The 23550-nt window shown below is 31.8% G+C and overlaps 1 protein-coding gene across 4 annotated transcripts in view; it reads left to right on the top strand.

Annotated features, from left to right (window-relative positions):
• The window catches only part of LOC139485319 (sodium- and chloride-dependent glycine transporter 2-like), a 43190-nt gene that overhangs the window by 19019 nt on the left and 621 nt on the right, over nucleotides 1-23550 (top strand). For all 4 annotated transcript variants that reach the window (XM_071269737.1, XM_071269736.1, XM_071269738.1 and 1 more), the window contains exons 2-13: nucleotides 1455-1635; nucleotides 2871-3002; nucleotides 6093-6366; nucleotides 8317-8449; nucleotides 10050-10184; nucleotides 10623-10726; nucleotides 12333-12457; nucleotides 15087-15199; nucleotides 15751-15882; nucleotides 20775-20874; nucleotides 22314-22414; nucleotides 23055-23222. In XM_071269737.1, coding sequence (XP_071125838.1) covers nucleotides 1455-1635; nucleotides 2871-3002; nucleotides 6093-6366; nucleotides 8317-8449; nucleotides 10050-10184; nucleotides 10623-10726; nucleotides 12333-12457; nucleotides 15087-15199; nucleotides 15751-15882; nucleotides 20775-20874; nucleotides 22314-22414; nucleotides 23055-23222 — 1698 coding nt within the window. The remainder of the gene's footprint in view (nucleotides 1-1454; nucleotides 1636-2870; nucleotides 3003-6092; nucleotides 6367-8316; nucleotides 8450-10049; nucleotides 10185-10622; nucleotides 10727-12332; nucleotides 12458-15086; nucleotides 15200-15750; nucleotides 15883-20774; nucleotides 20875-22313; nucleotides 22415-23054; nucleotides 23223-23550) is intronic.

Below are 23550 nucleotides of genomic sequence, written 5' to 3'. Positions count from 1 at the left end.
GCAGCACCTGCATACGTACATATTTCAGTGCTTGTATTTCCTATCATTCTATCCTTGATATATAGTTCCTGCTCAAATCGAAGATACTTAAACCCAAGAGTTCCAAGTGTTGGAATATCTGTTTCACAGCTAAATACGGATATGTTCCAATTGTCGTAACTACAATACCGTCCCCTTTTTCCGAACGTGACCTACCGAATTATACTTTTCACTGGATTTGTACACAAATTAGAGCAGGATATGCTTACCCTTCCGGGGCACCTGAAATAACCCCCAGTTTGTGTTTACATTCGTGTTGCATATTCTCTAGTTTTCTATGTATTGTTTTGTGTACTGCCGTTACTTTGTCTGTTTGTCTATATATGTTTTTAGCCATGTCTGTTATTTTCGACTTATGAGTTTGAATGTCCCTTTGGTATAATTCTGCTCTTTATTGCCTAGGGATATTAAACCTATTAAGTAAGTTTCTATACAATATAAAAAATATCAACGGATATCTTAAGAATAATATTTTATAAATCTTGTCCGTTCGAGTTGATAATACACTGGATGGCAAGCAGTCCACCAGCAACAATATCGACCCAATTCAAGTACTGTGGAATCATTTATTTTTGTGGGTACTAATTTTCGTGGATAGAGGAACGCTTGTATATTCGTGGATATTTAATTTCATGGTTTTGCCGAGATCTGCGTAAAAGCCTATGGAAATATTGTCATTCGTTGAACATTTAATTTCGTGGTTAACTGTACCCTCGAAATCCACGAAAAATTTGCTATCGTATCCAACGAATAATAATGAATCCACAGTATATGAAAATACCATTTTATTGACTAGATACGTCATGGATGTATAAGTTCATCAGGATTCATTCAGCATAACAGATTTAATAGAGAATGGTCGATAAATGCGTTCAATAATTATTTTAGGTATATTGTGTTCCACAAACTTCGCGTTTAGGCATGGTCAATCATCAAAGTTGTTGTCAAACAATAACATAACACAAACATTCTAATTCATATTAAAAATTCAAGAAACTCATATCGATACACTATAATTAAATTTAAAAAAAAATATTTAGAATTATAGTTAAATCAGTACTTTAAATTTAACAAAAGTCTTTTCCTTCCACATATTTTTTTTATATCGGGGTTAATTTATTTTCATTTTTTATCTGGGAAACTACGACACATACTCGACGTGTGAAATGAGATTTTGAATCAAACCCGTTCAACTTTATTTATCCGAGTTAAAAAGAATGGTCGAATGCGAACTTTTCGGGGACTGACACGATACCTCGACTTATCCGAGATTCCTCAGAACTATATTCGACATAACGAAGCTCAGTTGTTTTGAAAGTAAGTGGTATTGAGAAGAGCATATGAATAAAAGGTCAGGACCTCAGTTGTTCATTTGCAAATATTAAAAAAAAAATGTATATTGTGTATTTATTTAGGAAAAGAACGGAAGATTGCAGACGGAAAGCCAGACAGAGAGTCAGACAGAAAGCCAGAATGAAGATGATGGTCGTGGCAAATGGAGCGGAAATTTGGATTTTTTATTGTCCTGTGTAGGATATGCCGTCAGCATCACCAATATATGGAGATTTCCTTATTTGTGCTATAAAAATGGTGGAGGTTTGAAATATTCTTTACATTATTATTGTTTAGTTATAGGCAGTATACATCGTTTGAAAATTTACTATTGTCCCAGTTCACTTTGACCGATAAACAAAAATACACATTTGAACATCCTGTCACTCATATATTTGATGGATGCTTAGTTATAAAACATTCAATTGTTTACTTACTAGCTCCAAACATGAATACTTGAGCAATCACCTATCTAACGCGGTATTCAAAACTGGTTCGTATGTAACCCATCCATCATTTTAACCTTTTTTCTAAGATTTGTCTATGAGATTGTAAATACGATGGCCCCTTTCACAATTTAATTTCATAAATATTATCGAAGTGTCTTATTGGATAAGGCATTGTTTCATTTCTAAAACAAATTATCATTTCAAACATTCTGTGAGTTGTTTGTTGTAAAGTAATTAAGATTAATACACAACATTGATTGCTGTACCCCTATTTTTACATTTTTACCTTTTATGTATGTTTGCTTTTTTCACAAATCTTTGTCAATATAATATAATTTCATGTGACTGGCTTATAAGTGAGATGTTTATCTAGCTATAACACTAGGTTCAGTCCATTTTTTACATAAGAAAACGTCTGTATCATTTCAGGAATACGTCAGTTCTCCATTTGTTTGAGTGTTTGAACTTTTGTTCACACTTTTCAGTACCATGATATTTAATTAATTATCAACACAAAAACTTGTATATCGTTTTGTGGCATTCACTTTTACCACACCGAAAATTTTTCATATTCAAATAAAAACCCAGAAAAAAGAGTTGATGTGAGCAAAGCCAATCACTTACCATTCGTATTTCGTTACTCGTAAATGTTTCCCCAACATTTATCTCAAACCACAAAAGGCAAGAATAATTTCAGGCAGTTGTCGTACATAAGTTTTCAAAGTATTATAACCTCATGATGCCCTCAGTTTGTATGTGTAACATGGATTCGTTTTTCTTATTTGATGTATGACAATTGAACATCGATATAATCCTGTTTTCTATACTGGTATACAACTTATGAGCACCTCCTCATATATCAGAATTTTTATTTACACTAATGTAGTGTGTTGTATGACTGGAGTAGTATACTTAACATAGATTAAGGTAACATGCTCTTTGATGTAATAACTGATCAGATATACCATGCTGTTAATTTGCTTTTGTGTGTGTGTAGGGGGGGGGGGGCATTCCTAGGTCTTTAATAAATATTGTTTTTATTCTTTGCAGGTGCTTTTCTGATACCATACGTAATTTTCCTGGTTGTTTGTGTTTTACCGTTAATCTTCATTGAGTATGCTTTAGGTCAGTTTTCCAGCAGTGGTGTATTAACGGTTTGGAAGATATCGCCACTTTTGAAAGGTATACACTATTATCATGGGGGTTAACCCCCTCCTAATAGGTTTACTCAGTATGTTCAACACAATTAACATTGACTTTTGTACAAATTCATATTGGTTGTTAAGTTGTCTAGTTATATACCTACTGTGAATATGGATCAAAATCATCTGTCTTGGAAAAAAAATATGCACCATAATCCATAGCATTTTTTCTAATTCAAGTTTATATGAGTTTGCAGCTTTTAGAAAATGAGTTATGTTTTAAACCAAAAAAAATCACATAAGCAGTTAGTACTACGTACTGAATTCTGGGTGTAATAAACTTCAACTCTAAATGACATTTACACAAAATAATGTTTTGCTACATAAACTGTAGAAAATAACTTGTACAATATTGGCTGCAAGTTCCCGATAGTAACACCAAAATGCAACCAGTAGTACGGAGATCATTTGACTGATACATTCAGTTTATGAATTATTTAATCAGGAAAACTTAGATGTATTCTTCCTAAAAACAACTAATCTTTAGGAAATTCTACTTTTAAACAATTGACGTCTATTAAATAGTTCATACAAAACAAAACATCACGCTGAAAAAAATCCGTTTTAACTACATGATGTCAAAACGAATGGTCTTTTTTTTCTTGTACACAGACTGTGTTTAAAAAAACATCTACAAGCTACAATAATTCTGATACGGTTTCCCTGTTTTGATAATTGGTAGTAAAAGTAAGGGATTTGATTGCCAAAACAAATGTTTATACAAATAAAAAGATGAGAAGATATATACCTATCTATTGCTAAATGCATTTGCAAAACATTTTCATAAAATATATGTCACATCAGTTTCAACCTTGACAAGACTAAAATTTCAAAAAAAGATTATTAATAAAATTAAGAAAGGAAATGGGGAATGTGTCAAAGCGACAACAACCCGACCATAGAGCAGACAACAGTCGAAGGCCACCAATGGGTCTTCAATGTAACGAGAATTCCCGCACCCGTAGGTGTCCTTCAGGTTATTATTTTGAAATTTTATCTTTGGGACATCATAACCTTCGATTAATGTCGATTGATTTGATGTGGGGTGTAAATAAAGGCAACAATAGTATACTGCTGTTTAATAGTCATTATTTGAATACGTGAAAACAAATTTATGCACACATAAAACCGAGGAAAACACATCAACTGTAAGAGGTCAACAAAAAATATGTAAACTTATTTCAAAATAAATCGTCTGTTAAAATGAGTTTTATCCAATATTCAATAGAATTCCTACATATATGCTTATTCCAATGGGGACTAACTGTGCACCACTTATTGCGGACCTGTTTTTGTATTGTTATGAGTTACAATTTATGACTAAAATTAGCAAAGACCCATCAAAACAACATTTGATACAAAAATTTAACAATACTTTTAGATATTTGGATGATATATTGGCTCTAAATAATGACGACTTCAGTATGTATACTAAAGAAATTTATCCTGTAGAACTTACTTTAAATAAAGCTAATGATAACAATGACCACTGCCCTTTCCTCGATCTTGATATCTATATCATAAACGGGAAGCTTAATACAAAAATTTATGATAAAAGAGATGATTTTTCATTTCCTATTGTTAATTATCCATTTTTAGATGGTGACGTTCCCTTGTCACCATCTTATGGTGTTTATATATCTCAACTTGTACGATTCGCTCGTGTATGTAACAATGTATTAGATTTTAGCGAGAGAAATTTATGTATTACTGAAAAATTATTACACCAGGGTTTTCGATATCACAAACTGGTCAAAACATTTACTAAATTTTATCACCGGTATAAGGAAATAATTCGTAAATATAACTCAACATGCAGACATCTTATACGTTCAGGTATTTCACATCCAAAATTTTATGGAAATATTCTTTATAAAGCACAAAAATGTCAGTATTCTCCTCAGAAACTAACAAAACCTTTAAATAGACTTATTAAAAGGGGATATAGTTACGATACTGTTGTCAGGTCATTAAAGATTGCATATTTTGGCTTTAACATTGATTCACTGATAGGGTCTTTGCATCGGAACTAAACACATTTATTTCTAAAAAAACAGTTGTTGGCATGACACGGGTTATGTTCTTCTCATATATTTTATGATAGTATGATACTAAACCCCTAACGGGAGGGATTGTACCTGATATTCATATGATGAAGACATAATCTTTCAATCAGTTTAATTGAGGTCTGGAGCTGGCATGTCAGTTAACTGCTAGTAGTCTGTTGTTATTTATGTATTATTGTCATTTTATTTATTTTCTTTTGTTACATCTTTTGACATCAGACTCGGACTTCTCTTGAACTGAATTTTAATGTGCGTATTGTTATTGTTTTACTTTTCTACATTGGCTAGAGGTATAGGGGGAGGGTTGAGATCTCATAAACATGTTTAACCCCGCCGCAATTTTGCGCCTGTCCCAAGTCAGGAGCCTCTGGCCTTTGTTAGTCTTGTATGATTTTAAATTTTAGTTTCTTGTGTATAATTCGGAGTTTAGTATGACGTCCATTATCACTGTACTATTATGCATATTTTAGGGGCCAGCTGAAGGACACCTACGGGTGCGGGAATTCTCGCTACATTGAAGACCCATTGGTTGCCTTCGGCTGTTGTTTGCTCTATGGTCGGGTGGTTGTCGCTTTGACATATTCACCATTTCCTTTCTCAATTTTATTAGTTCGCTCACTCGTCGGTTTTTATTTGATTTGGCGACGTTCAATGTAAAATAGATAATATGTATTCAAATAACGTACCACTGGCTAAATAGTACTCTTTTATCAGACGATTTTGACTCTTTTTTTATTTCTGTATTAATTCTATAGATGTTTAAAAGAACATAGACCGAATTTTCTGTTCTATTATCCCGTGTTTACGTGTGCTGAGTCATGTCATTGAATGAATTACTTTTTTTCAAATGTAAAATCTAAATATCAAATTATTGTGGTCTATATGACAACTAAAACTGTGGAAGGCTTTTAATGTTATTAACTTTTCGTCATCTTATGACTGAATAAACATGCCTTTTTATATTTCTGTTCTTAAAGATTACATGTATTTTATTTGTATTTTAGGTATTGGATACGGCACATTGCTTGCTTCAGCTATATACTGTACGTACGTCAATGTTATTATTTCCTGGGTGCTGTATTTTCTTTACCAATCATTTACGTCAGTGCTTCCATGGAGTCATTGCAACAACGAATGGAATACAATCAATTGCCTTGATATACAGAATCGCTCATCTGGTATTCAAAATGGAACGGTATATAATAGCTCATTCGGTATTCAAAATGGCACATTAACTTCAAACGCAACCAAGAAAACTGCCAGTGAGGAATTTTGGACGTAAGAATACAGAATGATTGTTTATAATACTTGACTTAAGTAACACCTATTAAAAGGATAAATAAAATAATCCCATTTCCAGCGGAAGTATAAAAAACTGTTTGGACGTACTAAATTATCTTCTTTTTTTTTTTTTTTTAAGTTGGTGGTATTTTGAACACCAAAGAACATAAGTTTTCGTCTGGTGGAAATTGAGGTTTAAATTAGACACTGAAAGTATTTTGAAACAGAATATTTGAAGAAAAAAACCCGTTGAACAAACTATTACAGGAATTTATATCTAATTCAGTATAACGAATAAATAATGAAAATGATTGAATCTTGAAAAGAAAAAGATGTATAAATGTAATTGTATCTTGAAAACTGTATCCAAATCTTGAAGACCACGTAAAATAAACTATTCTCGATTTCATATATCTGGATATGAACTCTTAAAGAAAGCAATACTAATACATAGACAATAACCGTTTAGTGTCTTTAAATATCAGCTGTATTAGTACGAGGCTATGAAACAAGGTGTATGCGAGCTTTTAGCGAGCTATTACACTTGTTTCGAGCCAAGTACAAATACAACTGATATTTAAAGACACTAAACAGTTATTGTCTTTATCCTGCAATTAATATTGCATATCATTTGTGTTTTGAAAGACACAAAAACAAATGTTTTGCATTTATTTTCGATTTGAAATTCCTTGAGGCCCGTGTAGTAATACGATACAGTAATAACACATTCAGCTGATGACGGGTTCGCAAAAAAGAATCTCGAATGGTCAACAATAATACATCGCTCAAGGGGAATAATTATCTATTTTAACATAACAAATAATTTCAACAGTAAAAACAAATAACAAAACATTGTCCAATTTGAAACAGCAGTGTACGAGTTGTCCTACGCTTCAGACTCGACATTCATTAAACATGCATGCTGAAATTGACATGGTTGTTTTTGTTACACAATCATACACATTCAAGTTTTGAAATCGATGGTTGTTCATGTGTGTATGTTATCAGAAAATTTGTGTGATTCTTATTGTTGTAAAGAAATGTTTGAAAACTAACAGAACGTATACATGGTATAAAAGTAATCGTTTATTTGCAATTAATACGTCATTGGAATGCTCGCAATACACATTCAGAGGTCACGCAGGTTCATTCAAAACTCAGTCCGGCAGGGGGCGGAGCTTTAAAGCGATATCTGTATAGTATACAGATACAGCATAGCGATATCTGTAGGGCTGCATCTGTATAGTAGAACACCCAATTGCAGGATAAATGTATTTATTTCGACAGTGATGCCAAATTTATTTTTTGTTGTAGCTATGCTCACTCGTTGATAAGTTTACTTCAAGTAGTGAACATAGGTATAGGAAGATGTGGTATGAGTGCCAATGAGACAACTCTCCATCCAAATAATAATTTATAAAAGTAAACCATTATAGATCAATGTACGGCCTTCAACACGGAGCCTTGGTTCACACCGAACAAAAAGCTATAAAGGGCCTCCAAAATTACTAGTGTAAAACCATTCAAACGGGAAAACCAATGGTCTAATCTATATAAAATACGAGAAAGAGAAACACGTATAAATTACATAAACAAACGACAACTACTGAACATCAGATTCCTGACTTAGGACAGGTGCAACCATTTGCAGCGGGATTAAACGTTTTAATGGTACCAAACCTTCTCCCTTTTTCTGAAACAATAGCATAACATAGAAAACCACACGATAAAATATCAATTGGAATTTATATAACATTTCATATATTTCCTTTTTATTATGTTTCTAACAAAATCGCGGTGGCTTTTACTATAGACGACGGTTACGTTTGTTATTACCTCCCCTGAAACTGTTGGATATGCCCTTAACCTCTCTCTTTTTTGAAGGTCGCATATAAATTATGCCTGGTGTAGCAAGAAATAATCATATTTCCTTTCAATACTTTTCAGGCACAAAGTATTACAGATCACTGATGGTATAGAAAATATTGGAGGAATAAGACTAGAACTTTTAATATGTTTGTTTATCGCATGGCTAATTGTTTTTCTGTGCTTATGTAAAGGTATCAAATCATCTGGCAAGGTGAGTTGTAAATTATTATGTTTTAGCATATTTGAATGCTTTGAGGAAACCAATGTATAAGATTGGTTACATTGAAAAAAGTTGTTTTTCCCATTTACAAAATTGATAATTTCACATGTTAAAGAAATCATATGACTGAGTCCATAAGACCTTGTCAAGGACGTTGTATCATTGAAACGCAGTATGAATATTAACACAAGTTAGATATCCTTTCATTTTTTTTTTATCTACAAACATTAAAAGTCAAGGTAATGATAATAAAACTTAATGCACCGAATCACATATCGAACAATAATGAACTCGTGACAAACAACAGTCGCAGTGCCGCACCGCACGCCCTTTTGAACTCATATATTTATGTTGTTCAGTCACTCGTTGAAAGTTTCGATCTTTAAATTCTCAGATTATACAAATGTTATTGATATATCTAGTTTTATATTAATTATGCATATGCAAATATAAAACTCATGTAGAGTGAATGATGGAAAGAAATAACTTAAGTAGATGAAATATGCCCTTTTAAATTCATATAGTTATGTTGTTCAGTCACTCGTTGAAAGTTTCGATCTTTGAATTCTCAGATTAAACAAAATTAATGTTATTGATGTATCAAGCTTTCAATTAAGTATTCATCTGTAAATACAGAACTCATGAAGAGTGAGTGATGGAATGAAATAACTAAGTAGATGAAATATAATAAATTGCAAATAATATAACATCTTAAACTAAATGTTTACTACGACCGGTGTTATCTTATATTATTTGAAGTATTTAAATTGGGCCCGCAATAATTAATTGATAAAATAAAAATGAATTGTAGTATATTGGTAAGAAAGTCACCTTAGGTATTTGAAATTGCATTTTATGTTATAGACTAGAATTTGTGTTTGCAATGCTTAGTTGTTTCGACAAATGAATGCTAGAAACATCAATATGAAATAAACTGGTCCGATCATATAAGTGATGCTTTATTCTGATATAGATCAAATTCAGAGTGCCTATTAATTGTATGCACACATGTTTATTTGAGAAGGCATGTTCATGCTTATACCTATTAAGTGTTGCATTTAAACGGTCCTTGTATTGTATTTTGATTGAACATACATAGCATAACTTCTTTGGACCAAGGAAGAAGCTCTGTGAAGTATGAAACCATTTTGAGAGGCGGTATGATTGCAAATGAGACGATATCATGCAAAATAGTTTCACCAGAAGGACATTGAAGAATGAGGTTTACAACAGTTACATCATTGTTAATCAATGTGAAGAGCTATGTGATCAAACGGGACCGATTAGAAATGGAAACGGCATCTCAGTTCAACTTTTGCTGATGGAGATGGAATCTTAGTTTCTAAAAATTCAATTTATTCAACAAAATTTTGCTTTTTTTCAAGCTACATGTTGTGTACAATGTTTTCACACACACAACACACACATATTTCGATTATTCAAAAGTAAAATCACAAAAATCCTGAACTCCGAGGAAAATTCAAAACGGAAAGTCCTTAATCAAACAGAAAAATCAAATGATAAAACACATTATATTAATAGTTTTTCAAACAATTTTGATTAAATTATTACATTAAATTTTTTTTTCCAGGTTGTTTATGTAACAGTTACGTTTCCGTATGTTGTATTACTAATTTTTCTGGTACGAGCAGTTACTCTGCCGGGAGCTATTGATGGTATCAAATTTATGTTCATTCCAAAGTGGCATAAATTGCTCTCATCACAAGTAAGTTGAAGTTGTATAACTGTTTAAGACTAATTTCTTGCAAAAATATTTTTTTGCAGTCGAATAATTTCAGCAGATTATTGTCTTGTGTAAGGAAGAATATTATTTTCTTTTATAATATGACAGTACCATTTTTTTTATACCTGCTTACCTCCCCTTTTCCCGAAAGAATTGTCGTTCCTCTTTTGTAGACTTGCTTAAAACATTTATTCACGATGCGTCAAATAATATTCCGACAGAATGAACTTTGCCTTGAGATGTTTGTTCTTAAAATATTTTGTTTTTCTATTAGTAATATACCATACATTATTTGATGAGATATGCATCAATTTAGCCATATATCATAGCAATACGATTTAAAGTACCCTGTTTTTGACAAATCTCACTTCACAACCTTTCCAATTGTCATGAATAATGTGTTTTTGTTTGTCATTTAAGGTATGGGGTGAGGCTGCTTTACAGATTTTCTTTTCGACTGCTGTTGGATGGGGAGGTTATATAACTTTTGCCAGTTTTAATCGGTTCAATCACAACTTATACAGGTTAGAATATATTACTTTTCAATTCTGAAATGTTGTAAAAACATCGCCATATTTTCGATAAATAGGAATGAGAAAATACTAAATACTAATAGAATTCATATACAAAGAAAAGTCATCATTTAAAACGAGTATCAAACGATAAACTCACTACGTCATTCAAGACACCATATAGTCATGTAATACATAACAATATTTTTACATGATTAGGTTTAATAGTTCTATAAACTATTTATAGATTAATACAGTTAAAGAATAAACAGAGATACAAATGGCTAAGAGCTGATTTTTCGAGATAGTATCTGCAGACGTTTTGCATACTAACTATGTTATTTTCATAAATCAAGAATGAGAAATAATAAATACCGGAGAGTCTGTTATATGGAGAAATAATGTTACAAAAATACAGAACTCCAAGGAAATTTTAAATTGAAAGTTCTTTTACAAATAGCAAAATCAAAAGATCAAACACAGCAAACGAATACAAAACAATTGTAATATTCCCGAATGGTACATACATTTCCTAATGCTAAAACAATGAATAAAGTATGGTACTATTTATAGCAAAAACTCTCAATTGTATAAGAGTCATGATATACAATTCCTTTATGTTGACAACATTGTGTGAGGAAAAAACAGACATATTTGTTAGAAATGTTAAACATTGGGGTACAGCAGTCAACATTGTATCATCAGTATCTTCATCCCTATAAACAAAACTAATTTGTAATAAAGGACAAACAAAAGGAAAATAGACACTGTATATGTAGTGCACATAGGCATATGACAATATAGATAAGGCAACAGTAGTATAACGCTGTTAAAAAATAATTAATCGATTGAGAGAAAACCAAATCCGGGTTACAAACTAACACCGAACAAACTAAATTACATTATAACGACATCTTAAAGAGAATATGAGCTCTTGTCACACGTTTTTTCTTAAAATGTCCTGTACCAATTTAGGAAAATGGCCATTGTTATATTATAATTCGTTTCTGTTTGTGTTACTTTTAGTGTTATGTTTCTGGTGTGTCGTAGTTCTTCTCTTATATTTGAGGTGTTTCTCTCAGTTTTAGTTTGTAACCCGTTTTGTTTTTTCTCTCAATAGATTTATGAATTTCGAAAAGCAGTATACTACTGTTGCCTTTATTTGTTCGTTGTGTTGTAACATTAAATTTTGAATGAATTCCTTCAATATTACAATGATAGTACTTGGAATTGAATTTATATATAGATATATAGATACATAGATACATAAATATTTGTTTAATTTAAGTGCTGTTATTCAATTTTATTAATTTCTTTTATAATTTTCATCCCCGAAACACTTGTTAGAGCATTTAACAAAAAAAACACGTCTTGGACTAACACTCATTCGGTGCCGCTGCTGGTGGACCACCATTTCGATTGGTTCATCATTTTATGCAATGACTTCAGATGAAAAGAACTGTCTGCTACTCGTTGTGTTATCTATTTACATTAGAAGTAGCCAGGTGTCATGTTTAAGATCATGATGTAATAAAACCATTTTAACATTTATTCAGCATTTTCAGTGAAATAATAATAGACATCATATTTTCAAACATTATTAAATTTCATCTTTCAGAGAGGCCATACTTGTGCCTTTCATAAACGGTGGAACGAGTATTTTGGCGGGATTCATTGCATTTTGTATTCTAGGATACATGGCAAATGTTAAAGGAATGCAAGTAGCTGAAGTTGTAGATCAAGGTATACACATATAAAAATGTGTTTCTAATAAAAAGTCGAGTGTGGTGTACTTAAGGATGTTCGCTTGTCAATGTTTTGGGATTTGGTCAGATTTTCAGAATCCTCTGGTTTTATCTATTTGAATGCCTAAAAAGAAATTGCCCACTGACCCCCATTTTTTCTTTTGATAAATCTTTTATATGTCTAACAATAAACCATCTGTAAAAGTCTTACAAAATCTTTGTTATTTTTGAACAGTTTTTTAGAATGGCTAATATCTCGAAAACAAGCACTTTGACCTACATTTGTTTTTGCATTCTTTGGTTACTTTATCTAACGCCTATCAATATATACTAGTGTTATGAAAGGCTTGTTATATTGAAACTGAGTAGCGAACTTCCTTAAATGATGGTTTAGATATTAGAACTGAACGATATCATTTTTGTTTGGGGTGCTCAAAGTGAGGTAATTTCCTTATTCCTGGACACTTCAAGTTAACACATTATGACCTTGGCAAATCATCAAGTTCAAGTCAATGATCAGAGCGACTAATAAAAATCCCATAAATTTGATTCCATGACATAATGTTTTTGTGAATATCTTAGCTTCTACAAAATCTATCAATTATTTTAGTGCTCTAAGTACCAATAATTTTGTAGACAAATATTTCGTTTTATAGTGGCTAGGAGATAGTATATTCTTAACAGTATGAACAATTTTGTATATGATTAAAAAGAGGTGTAGGCAAATCTCAAAACAAGAATCAAAACTCTTGTTATCTACAGGTAACCATACAATATTTCAAAGGTATGCTGTGCATTATATTTAGGTAAGTCAACCTATCATTAAATTCCAAGCAGAAAAATATCTTTATGTTTGAAAAAAATAATCTGACAAATGTCTCTAGAATCTAACACATGCTTATTTCACTTGTATACTACAAAATGTCGACAAAAATAATGATGTCAGTGACTTCCACGTTTTACTTTCTTTCTCAAAATGTGAGCACTCTAAGGCTAAGGAGTTATTATTTCCATGGTTTCCTGAATTTCTATTATTATAAAATTGAAATATGTACAAACTCCTAATGTGATATACCTTGTATTGGTCGGAAAACTTTGGCAAAACAATAAAACGAAGCAAAGATACGGATTGTATAACCAGCCCAGAAGTCAGCATTTCTGTGTTAACATGAATTATCATTGATATGGTCATACTAAATATTAAATTAACTGTTAAAGGGGCATTAGCTACGAGATATATAAAACATCATTAATGAAAGTGAAATAGGGAAATAATAATTTGCTTTTATCAGCTAAAATGGTTCAAGTTTGTCAAATTAAGCTAATAAACATTGAGATAATGAATTATTCACTTGCAAGTGAATAATTCGACCTCATTAAATCCCTATTCATGTGAACTTCAATTTAACCCCGTAGAAAGATAGAATAACGCATGCATTGTCCGTGTACGGTTATTTAAAGGGAAAGAATGTCAACATTGAAAGTGAAACAAAGGTAAATAATTTGATTAACTGATTCGATCCACAAAAAATCATTCTTGTAAAGTTCATAACGACGATAGAAATCCAATTTAAATCAGTAATACAAAATTTAACAGACCTATAAAAGTCCAATTGCACGAGTTGCTTACTCCATTTATATCTGTGTCTTGGCTAAATTGCACACGAGACGAAGCTACATCTTATTATACCCCCGCTTTGAAAAAGGGGGTATACTGTTTTACTTCTGTCTGTCCTTCCGTCAGTCCGTCAGTCTGTCAGTCAGTCCGTCCGTCCCATGAATATTTGTCGTCACATTTTTCTCAGGAACTACACTACCAGGATTTCTGAAATTTGGTTTCAGGCTTGATATAAGTCAGCTATACCCTGTGATGCGTTTTCAGATTCATCACTCAACAACTTTCTGTTTACCGAACACTTGTTTGATTTTACACATGATAGCCAAGTTGAAAATTGTTCGTCACATTTTTCTCAGGAACTACAATGCAAGGATTTCTGAAATTTGGTTTAAGGGTTAATATAAGTCAGCTATACCGTGTGATGCGTTTTCAGATTCATCACTCGACAACTTCCTATTTACCGAACACTTGCATATTTTTACACAATTAATATTATCCACTTGCGGCGGGGGTATCATCAGTGAGCAGTAGCTCGCAGTTTCACTTGTTAAAACTATGTCCTGTAAATTGTTTATTTTATACTTTTGATAGTTTGTTTGTAAAAATGTTTTACATTGTTATAAATAAAATATGAGAATTTGAGTCAAATCAGTGAACATGAATTTGGCAGCTAGTGCCCCTTTAAATTGAATAAAACTTTGAATTTCCAAAATACTAAGGATTTTCTATTCTATAAATAGATGACCATTTGTGTTTTTGGTAGAAACTTTCGAAATGTTTGGGTTCTTAATGCTCTTCAACTATGTACTTCATTTGGCCCTTTTTACTTTATCTATGATAATTTTACAGTAATCTATTTAAAATAACTCAGAGCTAAATCCCTCACCATGAACAGAATATGATTAGAAATTGCTTACTGCGGAGATAACTTACGGTTGTAAGCAGTGTTTTTTCCCAATACGTTTTAGTTATAGATAAGCTTTATTAACTGCTTCTGTCTATTCTAAAGGTCCTGGCCTAGCTTTTGTGGCCTATCCAGAAGCAATATCAACTTTCCCAGTGTCACCGTTATGGGCGGTCCTTTTCTTTCTTATGATGCTTACATTAGGCATTGATACTCAGGTGAGTATACTATTTGTTCATTTCTTGAAAATTTTGCTATGCCAGTATAAAAGACATATATAATATTTATTTGTACAATATAATAATAAATACATTGTTTGGCATATCTCTTATTGAATTCAAGTTTGCATTATCAGTAAAATTAATATCTATTTTGTATTTTATCATTCAGCATGTGAAAGAAAATACATAATTTTGAAATAGCGTCATGGAATAGACGAATAAGATTATTATGTTTGATAGCTGCATCAGTATTTTGATGAACAATGTTTTTTGTTTAATGCTCTACTAAGGAGCATTACGTTTTTAGGTTTGTGAATCTGTTCGTTTGTCCGTACGTCCGTCTTTCCCGATTCAGGTTAAAGTTTTTGTCCAATCAACTGGTAACTTAGCACATATGTTCGCTATGATATAATTTTTCTAATTTTAATGCCAAAATATATCATTCCTCCCAAAGTAGGCCGTATTCTGATCCTCAAAGACTTGCATATTTAAAAAAAAATAAAATTAAAATTTTTTGTGAAAATGTTTAATTGTCTTGTCTATTACAGTTTGGAACAATTGAAACAGTGCACAGTGCATTAGTAGACGAATATCCAAAATTATTGCGAAACAGGAAAACTCTTTTCATGACTGCTATATGTTGTGTTGGATTCCTATCAGGCATACCGTATATAATGAATGTAAGTATTTAAAATGAAAAACAACAATACATAAGTAATTTTTCTATTATGTGAAAGGATCTGTCTACTTTCCATAAAATAATATGAGAAAGGCGCTACCTTAAATGCCAGCTTTATACCAAGACAATGTCCTATATATTGTTTGGTTATGGTTTGTTTAATGTTCAGTGGCAAATATTGCATGCATGTTTAGGAAGAATGTCCTAGGCAACATTAACATATAGTTTTTGTCTAAAATAAAATAATATGTTCAGATGGAAAATGTTTAGTGAACGGTCATTGAACTTTAAAAGCAGGAGGGGTATGGTATTTTTCTTTTTTATAATCAATTCCCAAATTGATGAAAAAAAAATCTGCTCTGTCTGAAGTAGAGGAAAAAAAAGATATTTGAATCCAGATCTTCACCAAAAACGATTTTATCTTTCAGATATGCAAAATAAATTTTACTCTTATGTTGGAACAGTATAACTTATATTTAATTATTTGATATATATGTTCCTGCTTTTACATATCTAAAAACATTTAAAACTTCACAAACCGCACAGGTAAGTCTGTACACAGTAGTAGTTTTAGGTGAAGTTTGTACTAGAAGGTTCAATACACAAAAGGAAGTTAAGAATTGATTTTGGGGTTATGATACAATATATATTTTTTTTATTACAAAATGTTAGGTTTTTCTTCATCAAATTACTATTTTTACTTTGATTATTACTCATCTAGTATATATAGATTTTCAGGAGATGCACACAAAATAGGGTTGTTTTTAACATTATTTTATATGATTTTGTGCATTTTTCCTATGACGTGTACTCCTTGATAATATCGACGTCAGCATCATGATAAAGAAAATATATTTGGCAAGTATATTCTTAAATGACATTTGTCAGTGCGCTGCAAAAGGATCTTCTTTCCCTTTAATTCCCAAAATTGCACATACTTTTTTCTTCTCATAGAAACACATGAGTAATGTGGTAAATAAAACACTTGTCATTGTTTAAAACTTTCAGTAATAAAAATTTAGTTTAGCCTTTTGAATGTTTCATTGATTTAGTGAAAATTTTAACAGAAAATGTACAAAACACTTGATAAAATTGCATTATCTGCAGAATTATTGATAACTTTTCTCACTATATATTTACAAAAACATATAACTAACATATCGTCAATGCTATTCTGTTTTTAGCTCACCTGGCCCAAAGGGCCAAGTGAGCTTTTCTCATCACTTGGCGTCCGGCGTCGTCCGTCGTCGTTAGCTTTTACAAAATCTCCTCTGAAACTACTGGGCCACACTTAACCAAACTTGGCCACAATCATCATTGGGATATATCTAGTTTATAAATTGTGTCAGGTGACCCGCCAAACCAACCTAGGTGGCCGCCATGGCTAAAAATAGAACATAGGGGTAAAATGTAGATTTTGGCTTATAACTCTGAAACCAAAGCATGTAAAGCAAACCTGAAAAGGAGTATTACTGTTTATCAAGTCGACATCTATTTGCCCTGAAATTTTCAGAAAAATCGGACAATCGATTGTTGGGTTGCTGCCCCTAAATTGGTAATTTTAAGGAAAATTTTCCGTTATCGATAATTATCTTGAATATTATTTTAGATAGAGATAAACTTTAAGCAGCAATAATGTTCAGCAAAGTAAGATCTACAAATAAGTCACATGACCAAAATGGTCAGTTGACCCCTTAAGGAGTTATTACCCTTCATAGTCATTTTTTACCAATTTTTCGTAAATTTTTGTAATTTTTTACAAAAATCTTCTACTCTGAAACTACCGGGCTAAACGTAATCAAACTTAGCCACAATCATTATTAGGGTATCTAGTTAAAAATGTGGTGGCCCAGTCAACCAACCAAGATGGCTGCCATAGCTAAAAATAGAACATAGGGATAAAATGTAGATTTTGACTTATAACTTTGATACCAAAGCATTTAAAGCAAATCTTACAAGGGGTCAGCTTGTTTAGCAAGTAAACATTTATCTGCCCTGAAATTTTCAGATGAATTGGACAACTGGTTGTTAGGTTGCTGCCCCTGAATTTGTAATTTTTTATGGAAATTTTGTCGTTTTTGGTTATTATCTGAATACTATTATAGATAGAGATAAACTGTAAACAGCAATAATGTTCAGCAAATTAAGATCTACAAATAAGTCAAATGACCGAAATGGATCCTCTGTAACTAAAGGGCCAAGTTCATTACAGATAGAGAAAATGTAAGTAGCAAGAATGATCAGTAAAGTATGATCTACAAACACATCACCAAAACCCAATTTTGTCATGAATCAATCTGTTTCCTTTGTTTAATATGCACATAGACCTAGGTGAGCGACACAGGCTCTTAAGAGCCTCTAGTAATTCATACATGTACATATACTGGCATGGGTGGTGCTGTTCCAAGTATTTGGTTAACCTGTTTAGTCACTATAAAGTGTTACTATTCTTATTTAGACGCAACACATAATTAATGACCAAAAAGGTACCGCTTTCACATGAGAGAAGCTAGAAGAATTTTTTTTTACACATTTTCAATATTTTTGTAGAATTATCATTTAAAACTAAAGAGATATGTAGTTAGAGACTGCTGCTGAATAGAAATGGTTGGGTTGACCTGATACTTTTTCCAAAATAAGTCTCTATTAAAGTTTTAAGGGTCCAAAATTAAAATGCTTGATTTCAACAGACATTAAAAATTTGGTGTTTTTTATAAATGCTAAATATATATCTGTGGTAGTATCAGGCTGTGCATGGCGAAGCATTTTATTGCCTTTCGTTTTGTACTTTTATTTATTTTCTTCATGAAAATAAATTTGTAGTTGTGAAGTTGCTTACATGAGAGTACCCAATTTACACTTTCATTGTATATTGTCAGTTTTTTCACCAACATTTTTTATGAACCAGACAAAAGTCCATTCTGTGCTTATTTTGTAGACTGACCTTGTTTACAATATAGTTACATCAATTTAATTTTGAGTCCATGAAGACTCACAGAAAAATGGGTTTGAACTGTTATTGATTCGGTAATGAGGTCAGTATCCAAATTCCGTACAGCATTACATGTTTAATTTCAAATCCTTAAAACTGGAATATAAACAGATGTTTTGTTTTATTTCTTTAAATATTTTGAACAATTTGAAATTGTATGCCATGCTTCAACTATTATTTTTTGAAGAAAAGGAGCTGGTAAGAAATTTAATTTGCTCATTTTAAAAAGATGATAATTAGATAACTTCACATGGTGAAAGAAAACTTGTAAGAGTTCCACAGCTTTTTTTGTTGAATAGATGCAATTTGGTTACTGAGTGCAATTTTGGTACTGTGATGTTATATAACCATAAGTGTGTATTGCTAAATAGGTTGAAATGTGAACCTGATATAGTGATAAAGTACTGGGTAGATTGCTTAAATATAAAGGCGACTGCTGCAGCTTGAATTTTAAAGGATATAGCCCACATTCTTCCAAGTAACTTGCCCTGTATATACCTATCAAAGTCATGGTATTATCATGGGTTATCATATTAACTCCATCTTCCTATAAAATCTAATTTTGGACAATATAGGAGCATACTAATGGTCTGTACTTAAATGTACTACTCAGACGCAAGTCTCCTCATGATTAAACTTAGAGAGAGAAAACAAAACACTTTTCATCTCCTGGGACTGTATAAGGTAGATATCTGATATGTGACATAATCAGTGAAAAGATTTGTTGAGAGTTTGCCAAAGATACATTGTTAGTACAGAATTAGAAGATTGTGAATTATTTGAATATTTTTCTTTGTTTTTAACTTATCTTAAGTTTTGAATTACATTAGTCTATGGGCTACACGAATAACCGTGATCACATTCAACAGTATAACCAACGACATTATCACTGTTCCTTGATATGGGGAATTATGTCATGTATGTGGCAGTTAAACATAAGTAGTTATGGTCAACCAGTGCAACGGAGTTTACCCGGCATGTCGCATGGCCATTATAAAAAAATTCCGAAATGTATTGCTTGCAGATATTTTTGCTATGTTCCCATGGCTGGACGGAACTTTTACCCTAAATATGTCATCATTAGTTACGATTGTGTGACTTTTAATTGAAGTACCTATGATTATTTAGGAAATTTGTTTTGACCTCACTGAAAATGGAAAAATTGAGCAGACGAAACATGGCGTCAGATGTTGTTGTCAAAACTTCGGTTATTTCCGTTGTACAATACAATTTAAATAAAATATATACACAAGTTACCAAAATTTGTGAATTCTTATTTTATTAAACAAATAAAAATTCATGTCGTATTAAACATCGAAATTATTCCGATCTGTTCCGTTTTTTCTTAGTTCGCGTTGAAACGTTAAATTCGGCAGCCATTAAAAAAAATAATCGTACAAGATTTAACGAGTGACGAAACTTTTCAGATGGGTCGTGAAGAGAAAGTTATCGTTCTTTATTCCAAAACGATGCTTCTATCATAAGTGCCAACTAAAGCTGGCATATCAATGGGATAAAAATAAACTGACACGCCATGATAAATAAAAAAAAAAGCTGTACACACAACATAAAAAACTATAGACTGAGCAAGATGAAAACAAACCAAAACCAGTGGTGATCTCGCTGGGCAGCAAGAGTTAACAGATCATGCTTCACATATGAAACCCGTCATGTTGTACCTGATCTTTAAAAGAATGTGTGAACTCGATTAGGTTTTACCAACCAGAACAGGTTAATATTTATATGAAAACATAATTTCAGTCTTTTGATATTGTTTTATACTGAATGTGAATATTAGGAAGTATCAGCTTTTGCACTGCACATAAGTACTTTTACCGTTGGACAGAATATCAAGAAACTTTTTGTTTGGTACAGAAGTTTTCTGTATTTGTATATTCTAGGGCGGAATTTATATTTTACAAACTGTAGACTGGTACGTTGGATTGATTACTCCAATGATAGCTGCAATAATGGAATGTATTTTGATTGGATGGATTTATGGTAATATTAAATACATTTTAGTTATAGTATGATATATTTTTCAATTCTTTTTATGACGACTTGCACTACATTCTATAGACGACTTGCATTACATTCTATAGACGACTTGCATTACATTCTATAGACGACTTGCATTACATTCTATAGACGACTTGCATTACATTCTATAGACGACTTGCATTACATTCTATATATAAAGAATATCTTTTGGATGTCATTTTTCTCTTATTTTAAAAGCTTTTTCCACAAATTGGGTGAGATTTTGTCTTTTCAATAATGCAGCAATATAAAAAGTGTTTCCTATATATCATTGAGTACATTATTCATCAGTATACAATTCTCATCCCAAGAAACCTCATACTGTATGCGTGTGTTAGAAACAAGACTATTAACTATTATATTATGCATTGTGCATGCAATTTGGTGTAGTATCCATACGGATTTTTGTTTTCATAAAGGACTTGCATAATTATTTTTTTTCGATAAAGGTTAAGTTCAACAATCAAATACTTTGTTTTGATCCTAAGAGCAAATTTATTATATTATTGACATTTTACATTTATTTTTGATAAATTAAATTTTATCTTAAAGTAAACATCGATATTCTATTCCGAGACATTATAGCACATGACCTTCATGAACTGGTCATTACATACATGCATTGTAAAATGAAATTTCGAACGTCCGGTGTTTCAACAGAGAACATTACGGCAAATATCTTTTTTGAGAAGTGAAATACCCGATCTTACACCTATAGTTGGTTTTAAGAACAGAATTGTTTTTTAATTGTAATTGCAGTTATCATTATAACAGAAAAACGTAAAAACACAAAAATACAGAACTCCGAGGAAAATTCAAAACGGAAAGTTCCTAATCCAATGGCAATATCAAATGATAAAACACACCAAAATAATGGACAACAACTATCCTATTCCTGACTTAGTACAGGCATTTTCAAAGCGCTAAACCTCTCACTTGTTTGACAGTCGCATCAAATTTCACACACTGACTCATAAACTGATGGGTCCAAAAGAAAGATCCTGTTAACATTTTATACTTTTAAGAATCTTGGTTAAGACTGAAGAGGCGTGTGGATTCTTTCTTTACCACACTCAAAATAAGGCAAAAGAGGCCTAAGGGACATTCAAACTCATAAGTCGAAAATTTATAATGATCTATCGGAATGAATTGTTGAAACTTTATTTCTAAAGACTTTTAAAAAGTTGTTTAATTCGACGTTGGTATACGTTTTTCTGATAAACTGCGCTAGATACAAAAGTACACAGAAGAATGAAGAAGTCTACAATAATACAAAGGTACATATGTTAAGGAAGTAAAAAATAATACGAAGGTTATGTTGATGAGAAATAAACAATACTCAGAAATACGTTAAAAATACTGCATTAGCTTACATGTGTTTAAACTATTTTTTTTATTAGGTACTGAGCAATTTTATGATGACATAGAAATGATGACAGGTAGAAGACCCTCCCCGATATGGGGTATATTTTGGAAATTTATAACACCAACGTCAGTAGTGGTAGGTTTACTTCTTTTTAATGTCATCTCTGTCTTAATTGTTTTCAAAAGATTTTCATGAATTAATAATGATTTTCATTGTCAAGATTATAAAAGGCTTTTGTTCAGGTCATATCCGCTATCGGTGTTTACAATTCATTAGTGCGTGTTAAAAGGTATGTGAAACTCGTTTGATTGAAAGTAGATTCCAGTTGAGTTCCAATAGAACGACATGATCTACAAACAAAAGCAGTATATTCAAGCTGTCCTCACCTTGAGGCCACAACTTAGCATATGTTAATTCAAGATAGTCGTGGTTTGCCTAATCCAAGACTAACCTAGGGTTGAAAAAAGGAAACAGTCCGACATTTTCTCAGTCAACTTAGTACTTTTACAAGCGTTAAACCTTGGTAATCGTATTCTAAAAGACAGGCTATAGATTGCAACGGTCAATTCAAACTCATAAGTTGAAATTAAATTGACAATGCCATGGCAAAAAAAGAAAAACACCTAATAGACAAATATATGCATGTTAAGCAAAATCATCAAATGTTTCAAATATTCCTGATATTAAAAAAAACCCTTGGCATTATGTCAGTTATATATAAGGTTATCCTTTTAAACTCCGGATACGTTTTGATTCAACAGTGCTTTTATTTTAGTTGATGGTGGTTTTTAATTTGATTCAATTCACACCAGTTTCATATGGCACGTACAAGTATCCATCTTGGGCAGTTGTTGTAGGCTGGATGATTGGCTTTGCCTCAGTTATACCAATACCTTTATATATCACCAAAGACTTATGGGCTGCTGAAGGAACACTCCTACACGTTTGTATATTACACTATTCTTTTATTTTCGTTTATTTAATATAAACTACATAATGGTTTATTAATAAGTAAAGTGTTAAACAGTGGAGCAATCATAGGTATCGTAAATTTTTAAAGAAGAAATCAATAAAAAAAAACTGTTCCCTTAAAACACTTGAGGAAATGCCTGTACTAAGCTAGGAATATGACAGTTGTTATACATTCGTTATGTATGTTTGAGCTTTTAATTTTGATATTTGATAAGGGACTTTATATATCCGGTTTGAATTTTCCTCGGAGTTCAGTATTTTTGTGATTTTAATTTTGAAAGAGTTTTTTTTTACTCTCC

The sequence above is a fragment of the Mytilus edulis genome, chromosome 8, assembly GCF_963676685.1.
Source record: "Mytilus edulis chromosome 8, xbMytEdul2.2, whole genome shotgun sequence".
Classification (NCBI taxonomy): domain Eukaryota; kingdom Metazoa; phylum Mollusca; class Bivalvia; order Mytilida; family Mytilidae; genus Mytilus; species Mytilus edulis.
This window is presented reverse-complemented; position numbering and strand designations above follow the sequence as displayed.